The 25248-nt window shown below is 38.9% G+C and overlaps 7 protein-coding genes across 7 annotated transcripts; all 7 read left to right on the top strand.

Moving 5' to 3' along the window:
• The first annotated feature begins 1188 nt into the window (after positions 1-1188).
• On the top strand, positions 1189-2416 carry LOC113827059 (cuticle protein 19.8). Its single transcript, XM_027379953.2, has 2 exons — positions 1189-1225; positions 1358-2416. The coding sequence occupies exons 1-2, from the start codon at positions 1214-1216 to the stop codon at positions 2282-2284; spliced, it is 939 nt and encodes a 312-aa protein (XP_027235754.2). The 5' UTR covers positions 1189-1213; the 3' UTR covers positions 2285-2416.
• A 2720-nt stretch (positions 2417-5136) lies between these two features.
• On the top strand, positions 5137-6166 carry LOC113829883 (cuticle protein 6). Its single transcript, XM_070138707.1, has 2 exons — positions 5137-5206; positions 5346-6166. Exons 1-2 carry the CDS (start codon positions 5195-5197, stop codon positions 6027-6029), a joined length of 696 nt encoding a protein of 231 aa, XP_069994808.1. The 5' UTR covers positions 5137-5194; the 3' UTR covers positions 6030-6166.
• A 2059-nt stretch (positions 6167-8225) lies between these two features.
• Positions 8226-9431, top strand: LOC113827057 (cuticle protein 19.8). Its single transcript, XM_027379951.2, has 2 exons — positions 8226-8257; positions 8390-9431. Exons 1-2 carry the CDS (start codon positions 8246-8248, stop codon positions 9314-9316), a joined length of 939 nt encoding a protein of 312 aa, XP_027235752.2. The 5' UTR covers positions 8226-8245; the 3' UTR covers positions 9317-9431.
• Positions 9432-12862: 3431 nt separating this feature from the next.
• On the top strand, positions 12863-13844 carry LOC113829885 (cuticle protein 6). Its single transcript, XM_070138693.1, has 2 exons — positions 12863-12911; positions 13051-13844. Exons 1-2 carry the CDS (start codon positions 12900-12902, stop codon positions 13705-13707), a joined length of 669 nt encoding a protein of 222 aa, XP_069994794.1. The 5' UTR covers positions 12863-12899; the 3' UTR covers positions 13708-13844.
• A 2033-nt stretch (positions 13845-15877) lies between these two features.
• LOC113827064 (cuticle protein 19.8) lies at positions 15878-17098 on the top strand. The gene is made up of 2 exons (XM_027379957.2): positions 15878-15909; positions 16042-17098. Exons 1-2 carry the CDS (start codon positions 15898-15900, stop codon positions 16984-16986), a joined length of 957 nt encoding a protein of 318 aa, XP_027235758.2. The 5' UTR covers positions 15878-15897; the 3' UTR covers positions 16987-17098.
• A 2777-nt stretch (positions 17099-19875) lies between these two features.
• Positions 19876-20910, top strand: LOC113827063 (cuticle protein 6). The gene is made up of 2 exons (XM_027379956.2): positions 19876-19907; positions 20047-20910. Exons 1-2 carry the CDS (start codon positions 19896-19898, stop codon positions 20755-20757), a joined length of 723 nt encoding a protein of 240 aa, XP_027235757.2. The 5' UTR covers positions 19876-19895; the 3' UTR covers positions 20758-20910.
• A 2068-nt stretch (positions 20911-22978) lies between these two features.
• Positions 22979-24184, top strand: LOC113829884 (cuticle protein 19.8-like). Its single transcript, XM_070138629.1, has 2 exons — positions 22979-23010; positions 23143-24184. Exons 1-2 carry the CDS (start codon positions 22999-23001, stop codon positions 24067-24069), a joined length of 939 nt encoding a protein of 312 aa, XP_069994730.1. The 5' UTR covers positions 22979-22998; the 3' UTR covers positions 24070-24184.
• Positions 24185-25248: the final 1064 nt, after the last annotated feature.

Here is a 25248-nt window from a genome sequence, read left to right as displayed (position 1 = left end):
TCATTAGTCACAATGAATATTTTTGGAACAGGGTGTCTATTTATTATTACTTCTAAATTACCCCTTGTGTGCAAGGAATGGCCGGGGTTACCATCAACTGGCGGCGCGGGATTAGAACGCAGGTCAAGATTGCTGGACGAGAAAGATACCACTGCACTACACAGAGTAGTAGTACATGAAGGGAGATTTTTGTTACTCTAAAAGACATGATTTGGTCTATGTTTTAAGATTTGATTAATAATGCAATTTGAGTCGCCTCCAATCCACATTCATTGAAAATCGCTTTTAGAATGAGCTTATTTTCTCATATTATTTACACTCAGATGAAGGTATACTTAGACAAGCAAGTTCATCATACTTTTCTGTTCACCCTTCATTACCTGCATCTTATATGAGTAAAAAAGTATATGCACTTATCCAGGACATGTGCCTAACTCTATTGATATTAGTCATAGAATAGAAATAAATAAAGTAAGAAAGAAAAAGGAAACAGACTGCCTCGACAGTAAAATAATACCAGCATATAATGCAGCTAACCTGCAGTCTATTCAAACCTGGGAAACTTGTTATACCTTTTAATCCTTGCCATTGCCTTCTTTCTGGTTTAAATTCCTAATGTTTAGATAAATATTACGCGGCATTTGTTTACCAAAGTATCTATTCAAGTGGTTTTGTCCTTCAAATTATGATAAAGTCCTGAAACCTGTTTACATGATTATGAAACAAAATGTTCATCCTTGTATTTGTCAGAGGTATTTCTCAGATTCAAATTCTCAAGAAATATTTTGGGTCATACAATTGATCAGATAACGAATTATTCACCAACGTTTTTTTTCCAATAGTATTTCCATTCAAATTATCAGTAAACATTTCCTAAATCTTGAATGACTTGATTTTTTGTTTATTTTTCGTTTTCCTGCAATCCTCGAGGGTCACTTTCCCTCCACCACCTGCGGCTCCCAGAACATCCCTTTGACACGTTTACTTAAGGGCACCTCAAGTTAAACAATGGAGAGATGGTCCTATAAGCGATGCATATAACAGTAAATCTCAAAGTTCTATCCCGGATTTAGAACATTTTATTTATCGCAACGAAAGGTCGAAAATAGAAAGGAAGGATAGCCACGCCCCTTCCGAAATGGTCATGTTCCCCAGGTATTTAAGCCGCAGCCTTACCCATGGGCATCAGACAGCTCCTTGGTGGTGGGTCAACATGAATGCTCTGGTGAGTTCAAGGTAGTCCAGGTAGAATATGGGGACTCATATTTTGTTTATATATTAAGGTAACTGAATGAAATCTTTGTTTCTGGATTTTCATTACACGATAACGTGCTGTAACGGAAATGTTCCATTTCAGACTGTGATTTCGGTGGCGGCTCTCGTGGCTAGCGGCAGCGCCTCCTTGCTTGCTTACAACGGCGTATATGGAGGCCATCACGGCCTTCTTGGCGCCTATCCTTACGCAGGGTATTCTGGTGTGGTGCCCTACTCATACGCAGGTGGCCTTCCCGCAGCTGCTTCTCTCACCATCAAAACACCTATAATCAAGACCTTGGCTCCTACACCTATCTCTTACAACGTGGCTCCTGCACCTGTCTCCTACAACGTGGCTCCTGTACCTGTTTCCTACACCGTAGCTCCTGTGGCACCTGTAGCACCTGTTCAGTCTCAGTATCACGCTCAGGATGAGATCGGTCAGTACTCCTTCGGTTACGCCGGCGGTGCATCTTCACGCGCTGAGTCTCGCGATGCCTTCGGTGTTGTCCGTGGTTCGTACAACTACGTGGACTCTGAGGGCAAGGTTCAGACTCAGCACTACGTGGCTGACGCCCTTGGCTTTCGTGCGTCCGGCACCAACCTTCCCGTGGCTCCCGACGCCCCTCTGGCCGCCCTCCCCGGCCCCGTCCCCGAACCCGTCCAGGACACTGCTGAGGTAGTCGCCGCCAAGCTCGCCCATTTCCAGGCCTACAACGAAGCCGCCGCCGCCGCCGCTGCCGCCCCAGACACCCGCAAGAAACGTTCCGTCCTTGCGGCTCCCGGTCTCGGCGTCTACTCTCCTCTCCGTTTCTCCTACGGATTCTCCACTCACCTCCACTACGCCCACCCAACTACCTATGCTTCTCCTCTTCACTACACTGCCGCCCATCCCGCCCTCACCACCTACAACGCCGTCCACGTCCCCACCACCTACGCCGCCGCCGCCAGACCCGCCCTCCGTGACGCCGAACTCCTCCGCGTGGTCCACAACCCCGCCCACGCCACCTCCTACCGCGTGCTCAACTGAGTTGGAATCCAGTCACGTGAGGTGTGACGAACGCATTTGATGAGGTTTGACATCTCATTATTTGTACAAAAAGCGAATTATGTTTGATCTATTAAATAAAATGATTTCACTGTCAGCATACTGTCATGAACCTAAACCGCAGTCAGCTAGTAACGTGTACGGCAGAGCAATAATAATAATAATGATAATAATGACAAAACATTTAGTTGCCCTATATATATGCGTTCACACACACACACACACACACACACACACACACACACACACACACATATATATATATATATATATATATATATATATATATATACATATTGCATACAAATGCATGTAAATGCATAAATCCACGAACCAACATCAACAAACGAAAAACCAGTTTGTACATATACCCGAATATATATATATATATATATATATATATATATATATATATATATATATATATATACATATGTATGTATATGTATGTACACATATACACATATTTATCTATATATGAATATACTTGTATGTGTCAATCATATGCAACAGAACAGAAAATTATAAAATAGAATTACAAAAATAATGAAAACTTTTATGGAGTCTCATACTTAAGTAGAACAATTATCAATAACTATGACCTCCAGTTCCCCTTTCTATCCATACCTTTCTTTCTCTTTTCCCATCCAGTCTTATGCGGCGCCATTAACACTCCTGACATCTGCTGGGAGAAATTCAACACAGGAAGACAAAGCATATCTATATGTATTCTTACATACTCGATATCATATTACTTGACAGTATGTCCAGATAACACATGAATAGTGAATAAGGAATAGGTTATCAATAAAGCACATTTTGATACTTTCATTATATAATATTTTCACAGTGGTTTAGTCTATGTTTATGATAAGACTAGGTAATAAGTGCAAAATAAGTCCAGTTATGTTGTTTAAACAGGCACTCAGGCAGTCACAGAGGACTCGCCTCCCCCATTCTACAGTGGATTCCTCTTGCACACCAATAGCCTTTTTTATTTACCTACTCCATTATTATTCGAAATATATCCATGGATATATTTTGAAATAATTCTCTAAATTTATCTTTCCAGTTTTTTCTTTGTCACAAAGGAAACCTTAGTAAGATTGAGAGACAACGTTTCCTTGCAAAATTATGATATTGACACCTGTTGGGGACAAAGCCTTACCTGAGCGACAAAATCGATACAGTAGCGTGTCGAACTCTCGCAAGACTAGTCAGTTTCGCTCGAGAGTTAGCGCATTTCTCTTGCCTATAAACAAGCTGTGATGACATTAATGATAAGGAAAATGGATGCGAGTCTAAATATGTTTATTATGATAGTGATAACAGTATCAATAATAATGATAAAAAGGACAGTGATGATATTGATAGTAACGGTAGTGGTAATGATTACGAATCATGAAAATAATTGATAATGATAATGCTGCCAATTGATAATTATGATAATAATAATGATAATGAGAGTGATAATAATGATAATGATAATGATGATAATGATAATCATAATGAAAATAATGAGAATGATAACAATACTGATAATCATGGTGATAATCATTATCATAATAAACAACACTGATAATGATTGCATTAATAATAGTGATAATCTTAGCAACGACAATAAAATGACACTGATGATGATGAAAATGATAGTAATGATAATATAAATAAGAATCACACTGACAATAATTATAAGAATGAAAACACCAATAATAACAACGATAATGTTAATGCTAATGATATTGATAATGATAATAATTTCGATAATAATGAGAACGTAAAAATAACAAAAACGATAATAATGATTCTAGTTATAATAAAGACTTTGATTGTTATATCATCCTCATTGCTATTGATATTACCATTATCATTATCATGATTATCTTCATTCTTATTGTTATTGCTAACATTACCGTTATCATCATAACCATCATCATTGTTATTGTTACCATTACTATTATCATGATATTGACAGTAATAATGATTATTATCAATATGCAAATAACAGTACAAGAATACTACTACTGATAATAACGATGATAATAATGCTAATGATAACATCAACGGCGGTATTAATAATGATGATCACATGAAAAAGAATGTGATTAACAATCATGATAATGATGATAATAATAGAATGATCGTAAAAATTTTGATAACTTCAGTATCAATAACAATAGTAATAGTAATAACGATAGTAGTAATGGCAATAACAATACTAATAATGTTACTACAGCTATAAATGAAAACAATGATTATGTTAATGATAATGATATAGATAATAGAAAATAAAAAATGACAATAGGAAAAAAAATATATAACGAGGGGGAGGATTCAAAGGATAAAAATAAAATCAATAAAGAATAACGACACCACTAATAATGATGATGACGATTATCATGATATTAACAATAGTGATAAAAATAGTAATGATGATAATGATAACAATAATAAAGATATTCTGAATAATGATGACAAATAATTGTAAGTCAATTTTCTGAATTTAGGATATAATACTGTAGCTAAAATCAGATATTCCCTGAATCGCTTTCATTTTTGTTAACCTTTCCATTGCTTGTACATTTTCTTTGGCACCAGTCAGAAGTGGAGATATGACTTTTTCAGGATTTGAATCTGAGAAGACTATAGGAGTGTGGCAATATATGATATAAAATAACTTCTCATATTACTTTATTTGTCTATTTTTGTAAGGGGATGTGAAAACAGCCTCACCCAGGAGCCAAGGCGCTGTACGATACAAAAGATTAGACTGTAGAAAGGAAGGAAAGCCACGCCCCCTTGCCCATTTTCTGAGGTGGTCAAGATGTTCCCAAGGTATTTAAGACGGCGTCATACCCATGGCCACCAGACAGCTCCTTGACGGTGGCCAACATGAACTCTCTGGTGAGTTTAGGAACCCCAGTTTTCGCTGAGGTTGAACGGAGTCTCTTCTCGTTTTGGTGATTTCAGTCAGGTTTAAAGATGAAATTTTCTCGGTTTCTAATTCAGTGTATTTTCATGTAATGAAAATGATGCATTTCAGACTGTGATTTCGGTGGCGGCTCTCGTGGCTAGCGGCAGCGCCTCCTTGCTTGCGTACAACGGCGTATATGGAGGCCATCACGGCCTTCTTGGCGCCTATCCTTACGCAGGTTATTCTGGTGTGGTGCCCTACGCATACGCAGGTGGCCTTCCCGCAGCTGCTCCTCTCTCCCTCAAAACACCTGTAATCAAGACCTTGGCTCCTACACCTATCTCTTACAACGTAGCTCCTGCACCTGTCTCCTACAACGTAGCTCCTTCACCTGTGTCCTATAACTTGGCTCCTGCACCTGCTTCCTACAACGTAGCTCCTGTCGCACCTGTAGCACCTGTCCAGTCTCAGTATCACGCTCAGGATGAGATCGGTCAGTACTCCTTCGGTTACGCCGGCGGTGCATCTTCACGCGCTGAGTCTCGCGATGCCTTCGGTGTTGTCCGTGGTTCGTACAACTACGTGGACTCTGAGGGCAAGGTTCAGACTCAGCACTACGTGGCTGACGCCCTTGGCTTCCGTGCGTCCGGCACCAACCTTCCCATGGTTCCCGACGCCCCTCTGGCCGCCCTCCCCGGCCCCGTCCCCGAACCCGTCCAGGACACTGCTGAGGTAGTCGCCGCCAAGCTCGCCCATTTCCAGGCCTACAACGAAGCCGCCGCCGCCGCCGCTGCCGCCCCAGACACCCGCTAAAGAGTGTTTTAGAAACTGCATCATATCTGTGCGTAGAGCTCTCGCCAGCAGATAACAGCATCAAGACTCTAGTCAGTTACGATCGAGAGTTGACGGACGTGTATGAGATACCTCTGAATAAAAGTTTCTGTAAGAAAGATTTTGCCTCAATTACTTTCTATTACATTTCTATACCCAATAATTTCATACCCTTTTTTATGCCCATTATTATTATCATTATTATTTTTTATCAACCTATTTTAATGCAAGTAAAATCGGGTGTTGTTTGCTCTTCATTTTACACATCAATATATTAACACAATCTTTTCTATACCGTTCCTTAAACTATGAAGTCATTGTACACGAATTTATTATTGCTTTATTTGGGATTTTTAGAACACGGAGGACGAGATATGGTCCCTGTATGAAATATATTTCACTCATTTTGATTATGGTAATGAGTAATGGTGATTGTAATACTGTAAGTCATGTTTAATAATCATATTGATATCAATAATACGCTACTGATGGGGATGATTACTATACCTCTAATAATGAAAATGGTAATAGAAATGGTAATGGCAATAGCAATGTTAATAAACATGATAATTGATGATATAGATAAGTATAACAATCATAATTTCGTTGAAATAGCTATACACTCGCTTGGTTTCAAATGGCAAGCGTGTCTGATTTTCCCCACGCTCACTTCATGGGAAGAGCAGCCGCGTACTCTGTCAAGTAAATGAGAATAATTTTTGTATAGCAAGATGGCCGTCACTTCGATTTCTATCCCAAATTTATTTAGTGAAGGAGAGAAGTTTGGCAATGCTGATTACGGGTATATAATCTGTAAACGACCTTCTCTTCATTTACTCTTTTCGGTTACAGTTCCAAGAAATCTTAATGAAAAAAGCATCATTACCCAAGTTCAGCAGTGTCAAACTCGAGTCTTTCCTGTGCCATGTCAGTTCAATTCAATCTACCTTTAACAGAAACAACGGAGGTGATTTATGATTTTTAATTTCATTAGTCACAATGAATATTTTTGGAACAGGGTGTCTATTTATTATTACTTCTAAATTACCCCTTGTGTGCAAGGAATGGCCGGGGTTACCATCAACTGGCGGCGCGGGATTAGAACGCAGGTCAAGATTGCTGGACGAGAAAAATACCACTGCACTACACAGAGTAGTAGTACATGAAGGGAGATTTTTGTTACTTTAAAAGACATGATTTGGTCTATGTTTTAAGATTTGATTAATAATGCAATTTGAGTCGCCTCCAATCCACATTCATTGAAAATCGCTTTTAGAATGAGCTTATTTTCTCATATTATTTACACTCAGATGAAGGTATACTTAGACAAGCAAGTTCATCATACTTTTCTGTTCACCCTTCATTACCTGCATCTTATATGAGTAAAAAAGTATATGCACTTATCCAGGACATGTGCCATACTCTATTGATATTAGTCATAGAATAGAAATAAATAAAATAAGAAAGAAAAAGGAAACAGACTGCCTCGACAGTAAAATAATACCAGCATATAATGCAGCTAACCTGCAGTCTATTCAAACCTGGGAAACTTGTTATACCTTTTAATCCTTGCCATTGCCTTCTTTCAGGTTTAAATTCCTAGTGTTTAGATAAATATTACGCGGCATTTGTTTACCAAAGTATCTATTCAAGTGGTTTTGTCCTTCAAATTATGATAAAGTCCTGAAACCTGTTTACATGATTATGAAACAAAATGTTCATCCTTGTATTTGTCAGAGGTATTTCTCAGATTCAAATTCTCAAGAAATATTTTGGGTCATACAATTGATCAGATAACGAATTATTCACCAACGTTTTTTTTTTCCAATAGTATTTCTATTCAAATTATCAGTAAACATTTCCTAAATCTTGAATGACTTGATTTTTTGTTTATTTTTCGTTTTCCTGCAATCCTCGAGGGTCACTTTCCCTCCACCATCTGCGGCTCCCAAAACATCCATTTGATATCTCTACTTAAGGGCACCTTAAGTTAAACAATGGATGGTCCTATAAGCGATGCATATAAAAGTAAATCTCAAAGTTCTATCCCGGATTTAGAACATTTTATTTATCGCAACGAAAGGTCGAAAATAGAAAGGAAGGATAGCCACGCCCCTTCCGAAATGGTCATGTTCCCCGGGTATTTAAGCCGCAGCCTTACCCATGGGCATCAGACAGCTCCTTGGTGGTGGGTCAACATGAATGCTCTGGTGAGTTCAAGGTAGTCCAGGTAGAATATGGGGACTCATATTTTGTTTATATATTAAGGTAACTGAATGAAATCTTTGTTTCTGGATTTTCATTACACGATAACGTGCTGTAATGGAAATGTTCCATTTCAGACTGTGATTTCGGTGGCGACCCTCGTGGCTAGCGGCAGCGCCTCCTTGCTTGCGTACAGCGGCGTATATGGAGGCCATCACGGCCTTCTTGGCGCCTATCCTTACGCAGGGTATTCTGGTGTGGTGCCCTACGCATACGCAGGTGGCCTTCCCGCAGCTGCTCCCCTCACCATCAAAACACCTATAATCAAGACCTTGGCTCCTACACCTATCCCTTACAACGTGGCTCCTGCACCTGTCTCCTACAACGTAGCTCCTGCACCTGTTTCCTACAACGTAGCTCCTGTGGCACCTGTAGCACCTGTTCAGTCTCAGTATCACGCTCAGGATGAGATCGGTCAGTACTCCTTCGGTTACGCCGGCGGTGCATCTTCACGCGCTGAGTCTCGCGATGCCTTCGGTGTTGTCCGTGGTTCGTACAACTACGTGGACTCTGAGGGCAAGATTCAGACTCAGCACTACGTGGCTGACGCCCTTGGCTTTCGTGCGTCCGGCACCAACCTTCCCGTGGCTCCCGACGCCCCTCTGGCCGCCCTCCCCGGCCCCGTCCCCGTACCCGTCCAGGACACTGCTGAGGTAGTCGCCGCCAAGCTCGCCCATTTCCAGGCCTACAACGAAGCCGCCGCCGCCGCCGCTGCCGCCCCAGACACCCGCAAGAAGCGTTCCATCCTTGCGGCTCCCGGTCTCGGCGTCTACTCTCCTCTCCGTTTCTCCTACGGATTCTCCACTCCCCTCCACTACGCCCACCCAACTACCTATGCTTCTCCTCTTCACTACACTGCCGCCCATCCCGCCCTCACCACCTACAACGCCGTCCACGTCCCCACCACCTACGCCGCCGCCGCCAGACCCGCCCTCCGTGACGCCGAACTCCTCCGCGTGGTCCACAACCCCGCCCACGCCACCTCCTACCGCGTGCTCAACTGAGTTGGAATCCAGTCACGTGAGGTGTGACGAACGCATTTGATGAGGTTTGACACCTCACTATTTGTACAAAGAGCGAATTATGTATGATCTATTAAATAAAATGATTTCACTGTCAGCATACTGTCATGAACCTAAACCTCAGTCAGCTAGTAACGTGTACGGCAATAATAATAATAATAATAATGAAAACATATTTAGTTGCCCTATCTATCTGCGTTCACACACGCACACACAGACACACACACACACACACACACACACACATACACACACACACACACACACACACACACACACACACACACACACACACACACACACACATATATATATATATATATATATATATATATATATATATATATATATATATACATATTGCATACAAATGCATGTAAATGTATAAATCCACGAACCAACATACACACACACACATAAAAAAAAGAGTTTGTACATATACACGAATATATATATATATATATATATATATATATATATATACATATATATATACATTTACATATATATATACATATATATGTATATGTATGTATATATATATATATATATATATATATATATATATATATATATATATACATATTTATCTATATATGAATATATATGTTTGTGTGTGTGTGTGTGCACCATATGTAATAGAACAGAAAAATATAAAATCACAGAATTACAAAAACAATGAAAACTTTTATGGAGTCACATACCTAAGTAGAACAGTTATCAATAACTATGATCTCCAGTTCCCCTTTCTATCCATACCTTTCTTTCTCTTTTCCCAGTCAGTGTTAAGCAGCACATTAACACTCCTGACATCTGCCGGGGGAAATTCAACACAGGAAGACAAAGCATATTTATATGCACTCTTACATACTCGATATCATATTTCTTGACAGTATGTCCAGATAACACATGAATAGTGAATAAGGAATAGGTTATCAATAAAGCACATTTTGATACTTTCATTATATATTATTTTCACAGTGGTGTAGTCTATGTTTATGATAAGACTAGGTAATAAATACAAAATAAGTCCAGTTATGTTGTTTAAACAGGCATTCAGGCAGTCACAGAGGACTCGCCTCCCCCATTCTACAGTGGATTCCTCTTGCACACCAATAGCCATTATAGCCCTTTTTTATTTACCTACTCCATTATTATTCGAAATATATCCATGGATACATTTTGAAATAATTCTCTAAATTTATCTTTCCAGTTTTATCTTTGTCACAAAAGAAACCTTAGTAAGATTGAGAGACAACGTTTCCTTGCAAAATTATGATATTGACACCTGTTGGGGACAAAGCCTTACCTGAGCGACAAAATCGATACAGTAGCGTGTCGAACTCTCGCAAGACTAGTCAGTTTCGCTCGAGAGTTAGCGCATTTCTCTTGCCTATAAACAAGCTCTGATGACATTAATGATAAGGAAAATGGATGCGAGTCTAAATATGTTTATTATGATAGTGATAACGGTATCAATAATAATGATAAAAAGGACAGTGATGATATTGATAGTAACGGCAGTGATAATGATTACGAATTATGAAAATAATTGATAATGATAATGCTGCCAATTAATAATAATAATAATAATGATAATGAGAGTGATAATAATGATAATGATAATAATGATAATGATAATCATAATGAAAATAATAAGAATAATAACAATACTGATAATCATGGTGATAATCATTATCATAATAAACAACACTGATAATGATTGCATTAATAATAGTGATAATCTTAGCAATGACAATAAAATGACACTGATGATGATAATGACAGGAATGATAGTATAAATAATAATCACACTGGCAATATTTATAAAAATGAAAACACCAATAATAACAACGATAATGTTAATGCTAATGATTGGGATATTGATAATGAAGATAATTATTTCGATAAAAATGAACAAAAACGGTAATAATGATTTTGACTGTTATATTACCATTGTCATTATCATCGTTGTTATTAATATTACCATTTTCATTATTATCATTATCTTCATCATTATTGTTGTTATTACAAACATTACCGTTATCATCATAAGCATCACCATTATTATTGTTACCATTACTATTATCATGATATTGACTTTAATAATGATTATTATCAATATGCAAATAACAGTACAAGAATACTACTACTGATAAGGACGATGATAATAATGCTAATGATAACATCAACGGCGGTATTAATAATGATGAACACATGAAAAAGAACATGATTAACAATCATGATAATGGTAAGGATAATAAAATGATCGTAAAAATGTTGATAACTTCAGTATCAATAACAGTAATAATAGTAATAACGATAGTAGTAATGACAACGATAATACAAATAATGCTACTACTACTATAAATGAAAACAATGATCATATTAATGATAATATTATAGATAATAATAGAAAATAAAAAATAATGATAATAGTAAGAGAAATAAGAGATAATAATAATTCTAAGGATAAAAATAAGATCAATAAAGAATAATGACACCACTAATAATGGTATAATATTGACAACAATAAACAATGGCAACAGTGATATTATTTTTAATAGTAATAGGGATAATGATGATAACAGTAATGATAATGATGGTAATGATAATAACATTGATGGCAATGATAGTTATAATAAGTGATAATGATAATTGCCCCAATAAAAAGAATGTTAATAATGATAATGATAATGATGATAATAATAATCACAAGGTAACATTGATAACATGATTATTCATACAATTGTAGTAATGATAATATCAATAATAATATTGCTACTCTTGATAATGATGAAAATAATTATCATCCACAGTAGCTCCAGCAACACCAATATTAATAACGGTAAAAGTGATGATTTTAACAGTAACTTCAATTGTACAATTATAATTATAAAATGATAGTGGTGATGATTATAATGGTATTAACAGTAGTAGTAATAATGAAATAAGTTATGCTGATAATTATGATTATAACAATAGTAATGGTAGAAATTGTAGTGCTACTATCACTCAATAATGATTCTACTATTACCACTAGTAACATGAATAATGATAATCATAGCGATGATGACGATTATCATAACATTAACAAAAGTGATAAAAATAGTAATGATTATGATAACAATAAAGATATTCTGAATAATGATGACAAATAAGTTAATTTTCAGAATTTAGGATATAATACTATAGCTATAATCAGATATTCCCTGAATCGCTTTCATTTTTGTTCACCTTTCCATTGCTTGTACATTTTCTTTGGCACCAGTCAGAAGTGGAGATATGACTTTTTCAGGATTTGAATCTGAGAAGACTATAGGAGTGTGGCAATATATGATATAGAATAACTTCTCATATTACTTTATTTGTCTATTTTTGTAAGGGGATGTGAAAACAGCCTCACCCAGGAGCCAAGGCGCTGTACGATACAAAAGATTAGACTGTAGAAAGGAAGGAAAGCCACGCCCCCTTGCCCATTTTCTGAGGTGGTCAAGATGTTCCCAAGGTATTTAAGGCGGCGTCATACCCATGGCCACCAGACAGCTCCTTGACGGTGGCCAACATGAACTCTCTGGTTAGTTTAGGAACCCCAGGTTTCGCTGAGGTTGAACGGAGTCTCTTCTCGTTTTGGTGATTTCAGTCAGGTTTAAAGATGAAATTTTCTCGGTTTCTAATTCAGTGTATTTTCATGTAATGAAAATGATGCATTTCAGACTGTGATTTCGGTGGCGGCTCTCGTGGCTAGCGGCAGCGCCTCCTTGCTTGCGTACAACGGCGTATATGGAGGCCATCACGGCCTTCTTGGCGCCTATCCTTACGCAGGGTATTCTGGTGTGGTGCCCTACGCATACGCAGGTGGCCTTCCCGCAGCTGCTCCTCTCTCCCTCAAAACACCTGTAATCAAGACCTTGGCTCCTACACCTATCTCTTACAACGTAGCTCCTGCACCTGTATCCTACAACGTGGCACCTGCACCTGTTTCCTACAACGTAGTTCCCTTCGCACCTGTAGCACCTGTCCAGTCTCAGTATCACGCTCAGGATGAGATCGGTCAGTACTCCTTCGGTTACGCCGGCGGTGCATCTTCACGCGCTGAGTCTCGCGATGCCTTCGGTGTTGTCCGTGGATCGTACAACTACGTGGACTCTGAGGGCAAGGTTCAGACTCAGCACTACGTGGCTGACGCCCTTGGCTTCCGTGCGTCCGGCACCAACCTTCCTGTGGCTCCTGACGCCCCTCTGGCCGCCCTCCCCGGCCCCGTCCCCGAACCCGTCCAGGACACTGCTGAGGTAGTCGCCGCCAAGCTCGCCCATTTCCAGGCCTACAACGAAGCCGCCGCCGCCGCCGCTGCCGCCCCAGACACCCGCTAAAGAGTGTTTTAGAAACTGCATCATATCTGTGCGTAGAGCTCTCGCCAGCAGATAACATCAAGACTCTAGTCAGTTTCGATCGAGAGTTGACGAACGTGTATGAGATACCTCTGAATAAAAGTTTCTGTAAGATTTTACTTCCTTCTACATTTCTATACCCAATAATTTCATACCCTTTTTTAATCATGTTCCTAAAGAGGACAATGTTATGCCCATTATTATTTTTTTATCAACCTATTTTAATGCAAGTAAAATCGGGTGTAGTTTGCTCTCCATTTTACACATCAATATATTAACACAATCTTTTCTATGCCGTTCCTTAAACTATGAAATCATTGTACACGAAATTATTATTGCTTTATTTGGGATTTTTAGAACACCGAGGACGAGATATAGTCCCTGTATGAAATATATTTCACTCATTTTGATTATGGTAATGAGTAATGGTGATTGTAATACTGTAAGTCATGTTTAATAATCATATTGATATCAACAATACGCGACCGATGGGGATGATTACTATACCTCTAATAATGAAAATGGTAATAGAAATGGTAATGGCAATAGCAATGCTAATAAACATGATAATTGATGATATAGATAAATATAATCATAATTTCGTTGAAATAGCTATACACTCGCTTGGTTTCAAATGGCAAGCGTGTCTGATTTTCCCCACGCTCACTTCGTGGGAAGAGCAGCCGCGTACTCTGTCAAGTAAATGAGAATAATTTTTGTATATCAAGATGGCCGTCCCTTCGATTACTATTCCAAGATTTTTTACTGAGGGAGAGAAGTTTGGCAATGCTGATTACGGGTATATAATCTGTAAACGACCTTCTTTTCATTTACAGTTCCAAGAAATCTTAATGAAACAAAGCATCATTACCCAAGTTCAGCAGTGTCAAACTCGAGTCTTTCCTGTGTCATGTTAGTTCAATTCAATCTACGTGTAACAGAAACAACGGAGGTGATTTATGATTTAGTTTAATTTCATTAGTCACAATGAATATTTTTTGGATCAGGGTGTCTATTTATTATTACTTCTAAATTACCCCTTGTGTGCAAGGAAAGGCCGGGGTTACCATCAACTGGCGGAGCGGGATTAGAACGCAGGTCAAGATTGCTGGACGAGAAAAATACCACTGCACTACACAGAGTAGTAGTACATGAAGGGAGATTTTTGTTACTTTAAAAGACATGATTTGGTCTATGTTTTAAGATTCGATTAATAATACAATTTGAGTCGCATCCAATCCACATTAATTGAAAATCGCTTCTAGAATGAGAAGCTTATTTTCTCATATTATTTACACTTAGATGAAGGTATACTTAGACAAACAAGTTCGTTATAGTTTTCTATTCATCCTTCATTGCCTGCATCTTATATGAGTAAATGAGTATGCACTTACATAGTAGAAGTACCGATCTCCATTGACATTAGTCATAAAATAGAAAGACAAAAACAAACAGATTGTCCATGTAGTAGGATACTCAGCATATAATGCAGCTAACCTTCAGCCCATTCAAACATATGAAATTTATTATACCTTCTAATCCTTGCCATTGCCTTCTTTCTGATTTGAATTCCTAATATTTAGATAAATATTATGCGGCATTTGTTTACCAAAGTATTTATTCAAGTGTTTTTGCCATTCAGATTATAAAAATGCCGTAAAACCTGTTTACATGACTATGAAACAAAATGCTCATCCTTGTATTTGTCAGAGATATTTCTCAAATACAAATTCTCAAGAAATATTTTGGGTCATGCAGTTGATCAGATAACCAATTATTCACCAACATTTTTTTTTCAATAGTATTTCTATTCAAATTATCAGTAAACATTTCCTAAATCTTGTATGACTTGATTTTGTGTTTATTTCTCGTTTTCCTGCAATCCTCGAGGGTCACTTTCCCTCCACCACCTGCGCCACCCAAAACATCCCTTTGAAACCTCTACTTAAGGGCACCTCAAGTTAAACAATAGGAGATGGTCCTATAAGCGATGCATATAACAGTAAATCTCAAAATTCTATCCCGGATTTAGAACATTTTATTTATCGCAACGAAAGGTCGAAAATAGAAAGGAAGGATAGTCACGCCCCTTCCGAAATGGTCATGTTCCCCGGGTATTTAAACCGCAGCCATACCCATGGGCATCAGACAGCTCCTTGGTGGTGGGTCAACATGAATGCTCTGGTGGGTTCAAGGTAGTCCAGGTAGAATATGGGGACTCATATTTTGTTTGTATATTAAGGTTGTTGAATGAAATCTTTGTTTCTGGATTTTCATTACACGATAACGTGCTGTAATGGAAATGTTCCATTTCAGACTGTGATTTCGGTGGCGACCCTCGTGGCTAGCGGCAGCGCCTCCTTGCTTGCGTACAACGGCGTATATGGAGGCCATCACGGCCTTCTTGGCGCCTATCCTTACGCAGGGTATTCTGGTGTAGTGCCCTACGCATACGCAGGTGGCCTTCCCGCAGCTGCTTCTCTCACCATCAAAACACCTGTAATCAAGACCTTGGCTCCTACACCTATCTCTTACAACGTGGCTCCTGCACCTGTCTCCTACAACGTAGCTCCTGTAGCTGTATCCTACAACGTAGCTCCTTCATCTGTTTCCTACAACGTAGCTCCTGTGGCACCTGTTCAGTCTCAGTATCACGCTCAGGATGAGATCGGTCAGTACTCCTTCGGTTACGCCGGCGGTGCATCTTCACGCGCTGAGTCTCGCGATGCCTTCGGTGTTGTCCGTGGTTCGTACAACTACGTGGACTCTGAGGGCAAGATTCAGACTCAGCACTACGTGGCTGACGCCCTTGGCTTCCGTGCGTCCGGCACCAACCTTCCCGTGGCTCCCGACGCCCCTCTGGCCGCCCTCCCCGGCCCCGTCCCTGAACCCGTCCAGGACACTGCTGAGGTAGTCGCCGCCAAGCTCGCCCATTTCCAGGCCTACAACGAAGCCGCCGCCGCCGCCGCTGCCGCCCCAGACACCCGCAAGAAGCGTTCCGTCCTTGCGGCTCCCGGTCTCGGCGTCTACTCTCCTCTCCGTTTCTCCTACGGATTCTCCACTCCCCTCCACTACGCCCACCCAACTACCTATGCTTCTCCTCTTCACTACACTGCCGCCCATCCCGCCCTCACCACCTACAACGCCGTCCACGTCCCCACCACCTACGCCGCCGCCGCCAGACCCGCCCTCCGTGACGCCGAACTCCTTCGCGTGGTCCACAACCCCGCCCACGCCACCTCCTACCGCGTGCTCAACTGAGTTGGAATCCAGTCACGTGAGGTGTGACGAACGCATTTGATGAGGTTTGACACCTCACTATTTGTACAAAGAGCGAATTATGTTTGATCTATTAACTAAAATGATTTCACTGTCAGCATACTGTCATGAACCTAAACCGCAGTCAGCTAGTAACGTGTACGGCAGAGCAATAATATTAATGATGATAATAATGAAAACACATATTTAGTTGCCCTATATATCTGCGTTCACACATGTATATATATATATATATATATATATATATATATATATATATATATATACATACATATTGCATACAAATGCATGTAAATGCATAAATCCACGAACCAACATCAACAAACAAAAGAACAGTTTGTACATATACCCGAATATATATATATATATATATATATATATATATATATATATATATATATATTTACATATATATATATACATATTTATGTATATGTATGTACACATATTTATTTATATATGAATATGCTTGTATGTGTGAATCATATGTAACAGAACAGAAAAATATAAAATAGAATTACAAAAATAATGAAAAATTTTATGGAGTCACATACTTAAGTAGAACAGTTATCAATAACTTTGACCTCCAGTTCCCCTTTCTATCCATACCTTTCTTTCTCTTTTCCCATCCAGCCTCATGCGGCACTATTAACACTCCTGACATCTGCTGGGAGAAATTCAACACAGGAAGACAAAGCATATCTATATGTATTCTTACATACTCGATATCATATTACTTGACAGTATGTCCAGGTAACACATGAGTAGTGAATAAAGAATAGGTTATCAATAAAGCACATTTTGATACTTTCATTATATAATATTTTCACAGTGGTGTAGTCTATGTTTATGATAAGACTAGGTAATAAATACAAAATAAGTCCAGTCATGTTGTTTAAACAGGCACTCAGGCAGTCACAGAGGACTCGCCTCCCCCATTCTACAGTGGATTCATCTTGCACACCAATAGCCATTATAGCCTTTATTATTTACCTACTCCATTATTATTCTACTCCATTATTATTCGAAATATATCCATGGATATATTTTGAAATAATTCTTTAAATCTATCTTTCCAGTTTTATCTTTGTCACAAAAGAAACCTTAGTAAGATTGAGAGACAACGTTTCCTTGCAAAATTATGATATTGACACCTGTTGGGGACAAAGCCTTACCTGAGCGACAAAATCGATACAGTAGCGTGTCGAACTCTCGCAAGACTAGTCAGTTTCGCTCGAGAGTTAGCGCATTTCTCTTGCCTATAAACAAGCTCTGATGACATTAATGGTAAGGAAAATGGATGTGGGTCTAAATATGTTTATTATGATAGTGATAACAGTATCAATAATAATGATAAAAAGGACAGTGATGATATTGATAGTAACGGTAGTGGTAATGATTACGAATCATGAAAATAATTGATAATGATAATGCTGCCAATTGATAATTATGATAATAATAATGATAATGAGAGTGATAATAATGATAATGATAATGATGATAATGATAATCATGATGAAAATAATGAGAATGATAACAATAATGATAATTATGATGATAATCATTATCATAATAAACAACACTGATAATGATTGCATTAATAATAATGATAATCTTAGCAATGACAATAAAATGACACTGATGATGATGAAAATGATAGGAATGATAATGTAAATAAGAATCACACTGACAATAATTTTAAGAATGAAAACACCAATAATAACAACGATAATGTTAATTAATGCTAATGATATTGATAATTATAATAATTTCAATAATAATGAGAACGTAAAAATAACAAAAACGATAATAATGATTCTAGTTATAATAAAGACTTTGATTGTTATATCATCCTCATTGATATTACCATTATCATTATCATCATTATCTTCATTCTTATTGTTATTGCTAACATTACCGTTATCATCATAACCATCATCATTGTTATTGTTACCACTACTATTATCATGATATTGACTTTAATAATGATAGTTATCAATATGCAAATAATAATACAAGAATACTACTACTGATAATAACGATGATAATAATGCTAATAACATCAACGGCGGTATTAATAATGGTGATCACATGAAAAAGAATGTGATTAACAAACATGATAATGATGATAATAATAGAATGATCGTAAAAATGTTGATAACTTCAGTATCAATAACAATAGTAATAGTAATAACGATAGTAGTAATGGCAATAACAATACTAATAATGTTACTACAACTATAAATGAAAACAATGATCATGTTAATGATAATGACATAGATAATAGAAAATAAAAAATGACAATAGGAAAAAAAATATATAACGAGGGGGAGGATTCAAAGGATAAAAATAAAATCAATAAAGAATAACGACACCACTAATAATGATGACGATTATCATGATATTAACAATAGTGATAAAAATAGTAATGATGATAATGATAACAATAATAAAAATATTCTGAATAATGATGACAAATAATTGTAAGTCAATTTTCTGAATTTAGGATATAATACTGTAGCTAAAATCAGATATTCCCTGAATCGATTTCATTTTTGTTCACCTTTCCATTGCTTGTGCATTTTCTTTGGCACCAGTCAGAAGTGGAGATATGACTTTTTCAGGATTTGGATCAAAGAAGACTATAAGAGTGTGGCAATATATGATATAAAATAACTTCTCATATTACTTTATTTGTCTATTTTTGTAAGGGGATGTGAAAACAGCCTCACCCAGGAGCCAAGGCGCTGTACGATACAAAAGATTAGACTGTAGAAAGGAAGGAAAGCCACGCCCCCTTGCCCATTTTCTGAGGTGGTCAAGATGTTCCCAAGGTATTTAAGGCGGCGTCATACCCATGGCCACCAGACAGCTCCTTGACGGTGGCCAACATGAACTCTCTGGTGAGTTTAGGAACCCCAGTTTTCGCTGAGGTTGAACGGAGTCTCTTCTCGTTTTGGTGATTTCAGTCAGGTTTAAAGATGAAATTTTCTCGGTTTCTAATTCAGTGTATTTTCATGTAATGAAAATGATGCATTTCAGACTGTGATTTCGGTGGCGACCCTCGTGGCTAGCGGCAGCGCCTCCTTGCTTGCGTACAACGGCGTATATGGAGGCCATCACGGCCTTCTTGGCGCCTATCCTTACGCAGGGTATTCTGGTTTGGTGCCCTACGCATACGCAGGTGGCCTTCCCGCAGCTGCTCCTCTCTCCCTCAAAACACCTGTAATCAAGACCTTGGCTCCTACACCTATCTCTTACAACGTAGCTCCTGCACCTGTCTCCTACAACGTAGCCCCTGCACCTGTCTCTTACAACGTAGCTCATGCACCTGTATCCTATAACTTGGCTCCTGCACCTGCTTCCTACAACGTAGATCCCTTCGCACCTGTAGCACCTGTCCAGTCTCAGTATCACGCTCAGGATGAGATCGGTCAGTACTCCTTCGGTTACGCCGGCGGTCCTTCTTCACGCGCTGAGTCTCGCGATGCCTTCGGTGTTGTCCGTGGTTCGTACAACTACGTGGACTCTGAGGGCAAGGTTCAGACTCAGCACTACGTGGCTGACGCCCTTGGCTTCCGTGCGTCCGGCACCAACCTTCCCATGGTTCCCGACGCCCCTCTGGCCGCCCTCCCCGGCCCCGTCCCCGAACCCGTCCAGGACACTGCTGAGGTAGTCGCCGCCAAGCTCGCCCATTTCCAGGCCTACAACGAAGCCGCCGCCGCCGCCGCTGCCGCCCCAGACACCCGCTAAAGAGTGTTTTAGAAACTGCATCATATCTGTGCGTAGAGCTCTCGCCAGCAGATAACAGCATCAAGACTCTAGTCAGTTACGATCGAGAGTTGACGGACGTGTATGAGATACCTCTGAATAAAAGTTTTTGTAAGGAAGATTTTGTCTCAATTACTTTCTTCTACATTTCTGTACCCAATAATTTTATACCCTTTTTTTTAATCATGTTCCTAAGGAGGACAATGTTATGCTCATGTTTTTTTTTTTTTTTTTTTTTTTTTTTTTTTTTTAATCAACCTATTTTAATGCAAGTAAAATCGAGTGTAGTTTGCTCTCCATTTTACACATCAATATATTAACACGATCTTTTCTATACCGTTCCTTAAACTATGAGACCATTGTACACGAATTTATTGCTTTATTGGGATTTTTAGAACACCGAGGACGAGATATGGTCCCTGTATGAAATATATTTCACGCATTTTGATGCTAATGATTTTAATACTGTCAGCCATATTTAATAATCATATTGATATCAACAATACGCTACTGATGGGGATGATTACTATACCTCTAATAATGAAAATGGTAATAGAAATGGTAATGGCAATAGCAATGTTAATAAACATGATAATTGATGATATAGATAAATATAATCATAATTTTGTTTAAATAGTTATACACTCGCTTGGTTCCAAATGGCAAGCGTGTCTGATTTTCCCCACGCTCACTTCGTGGGAAGAGCAACCGCGTATTCTGTTAAGTAATTGAGAATAATTTTTGTATAGCAAGATGGCCGTCCCTTCGATTTCTATTCCAAGATTATTTAATGAGGGAGAGAAGTTTGGCAATGCTGATTACGGGTATATAATCTTTAAACGACCTTCTCTTCATTTACTCTTTTCGGTTACAGTTCCAAGAAATCTTAATGAAAAAAGCATCATTACCCAAGTTCAGCAGTGTCAAACTCGAGTCTTTCCTGTGCCATGTCAGTTCAATTCAATCTACCTTTAACAGAAACAACGGAGGTGATTTATGATTTTTAATTTCATTAGTCACAATGAATATTTTTGGAACAGGGTGTCTATTTATTATTACTTCTAAATTACCCCTTGTGTGCAAGGAATGGCCGGGGTTACCATCAACTGGCGGCGCGGGATTAGAACGCAGGTCAAGATTGCTGGACGAGAAAAATACCACTGCACTACACAGAGTAGTAGTACATGAAGGGAGATTTTTGTTACTTTAAAAGACATGATTTGGTCTATGTTTTAAGATTTGATTAATAATGCAATTTGAGTCGCCTCCAATCCACATTCATTGAAAATCGCTTTTAGAATGAGCTTATTTTCTCATATTATTTACACTCAGATGAAGGTATACTTAGACAAGCAAGTTCATCATACTTTTCTGTTCACCCTTCATTACCTGCATCTTATATGAGTAAAAAAGTATATGCACTTATCCAGGACATGTGCCATACTCTATTGATATTAGTCATAGAATAGAAATAAATAAAATAAGAAAGAAAAAGGAAACAGACTGCCTCGACAGTAAAATAATACCAGCATATAATGCAGCTAACCTGCAGTCTATTCAAACCTGGGAAACTTGTTATACCTTTTAATCCTTGCCATTGCCTTCTTTCAGGTTTAAATTCCTAGTGTTTAGATAAATATCACGCGGCATTTGTTTACCAAAGTATCTATTCAAGTGGTTTTGTCCTTCAAATTATGATAAAGTCCTGAAACCTGTTTACATGATTATGAAACAAAATGTTCATCCTTGTATTTGTCAGAGGTATTTCTCAGATTCAAATTCTCAAGAAATATTTTGGGTCATACAATTGATCAGATAACGAATTATTCACCAACGTTTTTTTTTTTTTCCAATAGTATTTCTATTCAAATTATCAGTAAACATTTCCTAAATCTTGAATGACTTCATTTTTTGTTTATTTTTCGTTTTCCTGCAATCCTCGAGGGTCACTTTCCCTCCACCATCTGCGGCTCCCAAAACATCCATTTGATATCTCTACTTAAGGGCACCTTAAGTTAAACAATGGATGGTCCTATAAGCGATGCATATAAAAGTAAATCTCAAAGTTCTATCCCGGATTTAGAACATTTTATTTATCGCAACGAAAGGTCGAAAATAGAAAGGAAGGATAGCCACGCCCCTTCCGAAATGGTCATGTTCCCCGGGTATTTAAGCCGCAGCCTTACCCATGGGCATCAGACAGCTCCTTGGTGGTGGGTCAACATGAATGCTCTGGTGAGTTCAAGGTAGTCCAGGTAGAATATGGGGACTCATATTTTGTTTATATATTAAGGTAACTGAATGAAATCTTTGTTTCTGGATTTTCATTACACGATAACGTGCTGTAATGGAAATGTTCCATTTCAGACTGTGATTTCGGTGGCGATCCTCGTGGCTAGCGGCAGCGCCTCCTTGCTTGCGTACAGCGGCGTATATGGAGGCCATCACGGCCTTCTTGGCGCCTATCCTTACGCAGGATATTCTGGTGTGGTGCCCTACGCATACGCAGGTGGCCTTCCCGCAGCTGCTCCCCTCACCATCAAAACACCTATAATCAAGACCTTGGCTCCTACACCTATCCCTTACAACGTGGCTCCTGCACCTGTCTCCTACAACGTAGCTCCTGCACCTGTTTCCTACAACGTAGCTCCTGTGGCACCTGTAGCACCTGTTCAGTCTCAGTATCACGCTCAGGATGAGATCGGTCAGTACTCCTTCGGTTACGCCGGCGGTGCATCTCCACGCGCTGAGTCTCGCGATGCCTTCGGTGTTGTCCGTGGTTCGTACAACTACGTGGACTCTGAGGGCAAGATTCAGACTCAGCACTACGTGGCTGACGCCCTTGGCTTTCGTGCGTCCGGCACCAACCTTCCCGTGGCTCCCGACGCCCCTCTGGCCGCCCTCCCCGGCCCCGTCCCCGTACCCGTCCAGGACACTGCTGAGGTAGTCGCCGCCAAGCTCGCCCATTTCCAGGCCTACAACGAAGCCGCCGCCGCCGCCGCTGCCGCCCCAGACACCCGCAAGAAGCGTTCCATCCTTGCGGCTCCCGGTCTCGGCGTCTACTCTCCTCTCCGTTTCTCCTACGGATTCTCCACTCCCCTCCACTACGCCCACCCAACTACCTATGCTTCTCCTCTTCACTACACTGCCGCCCATCCCGCCCTCACCACCTACAACGCCGTCCACGTCCCCACCACCTACGCCGCCGCCGCCAGACCCGCCCTCCGTGACGCCGAACTCCTCCGCGTGGTCCACAACCCCGCCCACGCCACCTCCTACCGCGTGCTCAACTGAGTTGGAATCCAGTCACGTGAGGTGTGACGAACGCATTTGATGAGGTTTGACACCTCACTATTTGTACAAAGAGCGAATTATGTATGATCTATTAAATAAAATGATTTCACTGTCAGCATACTGTCATGAACCTAAACCTCAGTCAGCTAGTAACGTGTACGGCAATAATAATAATAATAATAATGAAAACATATTTAGTTGCCCTATCTATCTGCGTTCACACACGCACACACACACACACACACACACACACATACACACACACACACACACACACACACACACACATATATATATATATATATATATATATATATATATATATATATACATATTGCATACAAATGCATGTAAATGTATAAATCCACGAACCAACATACACACACACACATAAAAAAAAGAGTTTGTACATATACACGAATATATATATATATATATATATATATATATATATATACATATATATATACATTTACATATATATACATATATGTATATGTATGTATATATATATATATATATATATATATATACATATTTATCTATATATGAATATATGTTTGTGTGTGTGTGTGTGCACCATATGTAATAGAACAGAAAAATATAAAATCACAGAATTACAAAAACAATGAAAACTTTTATGGAGTCACATACCTAAGTAGAACAGTTATCAATAACTATGATCTCCAGTTCCCCTTTCTATCCATACCTTTCTTTCTCTTTTCCCAGTCAGTGTTAAGCAGCACATTAGCACTCCTGACATCTGCCGGGGGAAATTCAACACAGGAAGACAAAGCATATTTATATGCACTCTTACATACTCGATATCATATTTCTTGACAGTATGTCCAGATAACACATGAATAGTGAATAAGGAATAGGTTATCAATAAAGCACATTTTGATACTTTCATTATATATTATTTTCACAGTGGTGTAGTCTATGTTTATGATAAGACTAGGTAATAAATACAAAATAAGTCCAGTTATGTTGTTTAAACAGGCATTCAGGCAGTCACAGAGGACTCGCCTCCCCCATTCTACAGTGGATTCCTCTTGCACACCAATAGCCTTTTTTATTTACCTACTCCATTATTATTCGAAATATATCCATGGATATATTTTGAAATAATTCTCTAAATTTATCTTTCCAGTTTTTTCTTTGTCACAAAGGAAACCT

This window comes from Penaeus vannamei, chromosome 3 (genome assembly GCF_042767895.1).
Source record: "Penaeus vannamei isolate JL-2024 chromosome 3, ASM4276789v1, whole genome shotgun sequence".
Taxonomy (NCBI): domain Eukaryota; kingdom Metazoa; phylum Arthropoda; class Malacostraca; order Decapoda; family Penaeidae; genus Penaeus; species Penaeus vannamei.
This window is presented reverse-complemented; position numbering and strand designations above follow the sequence as displayed.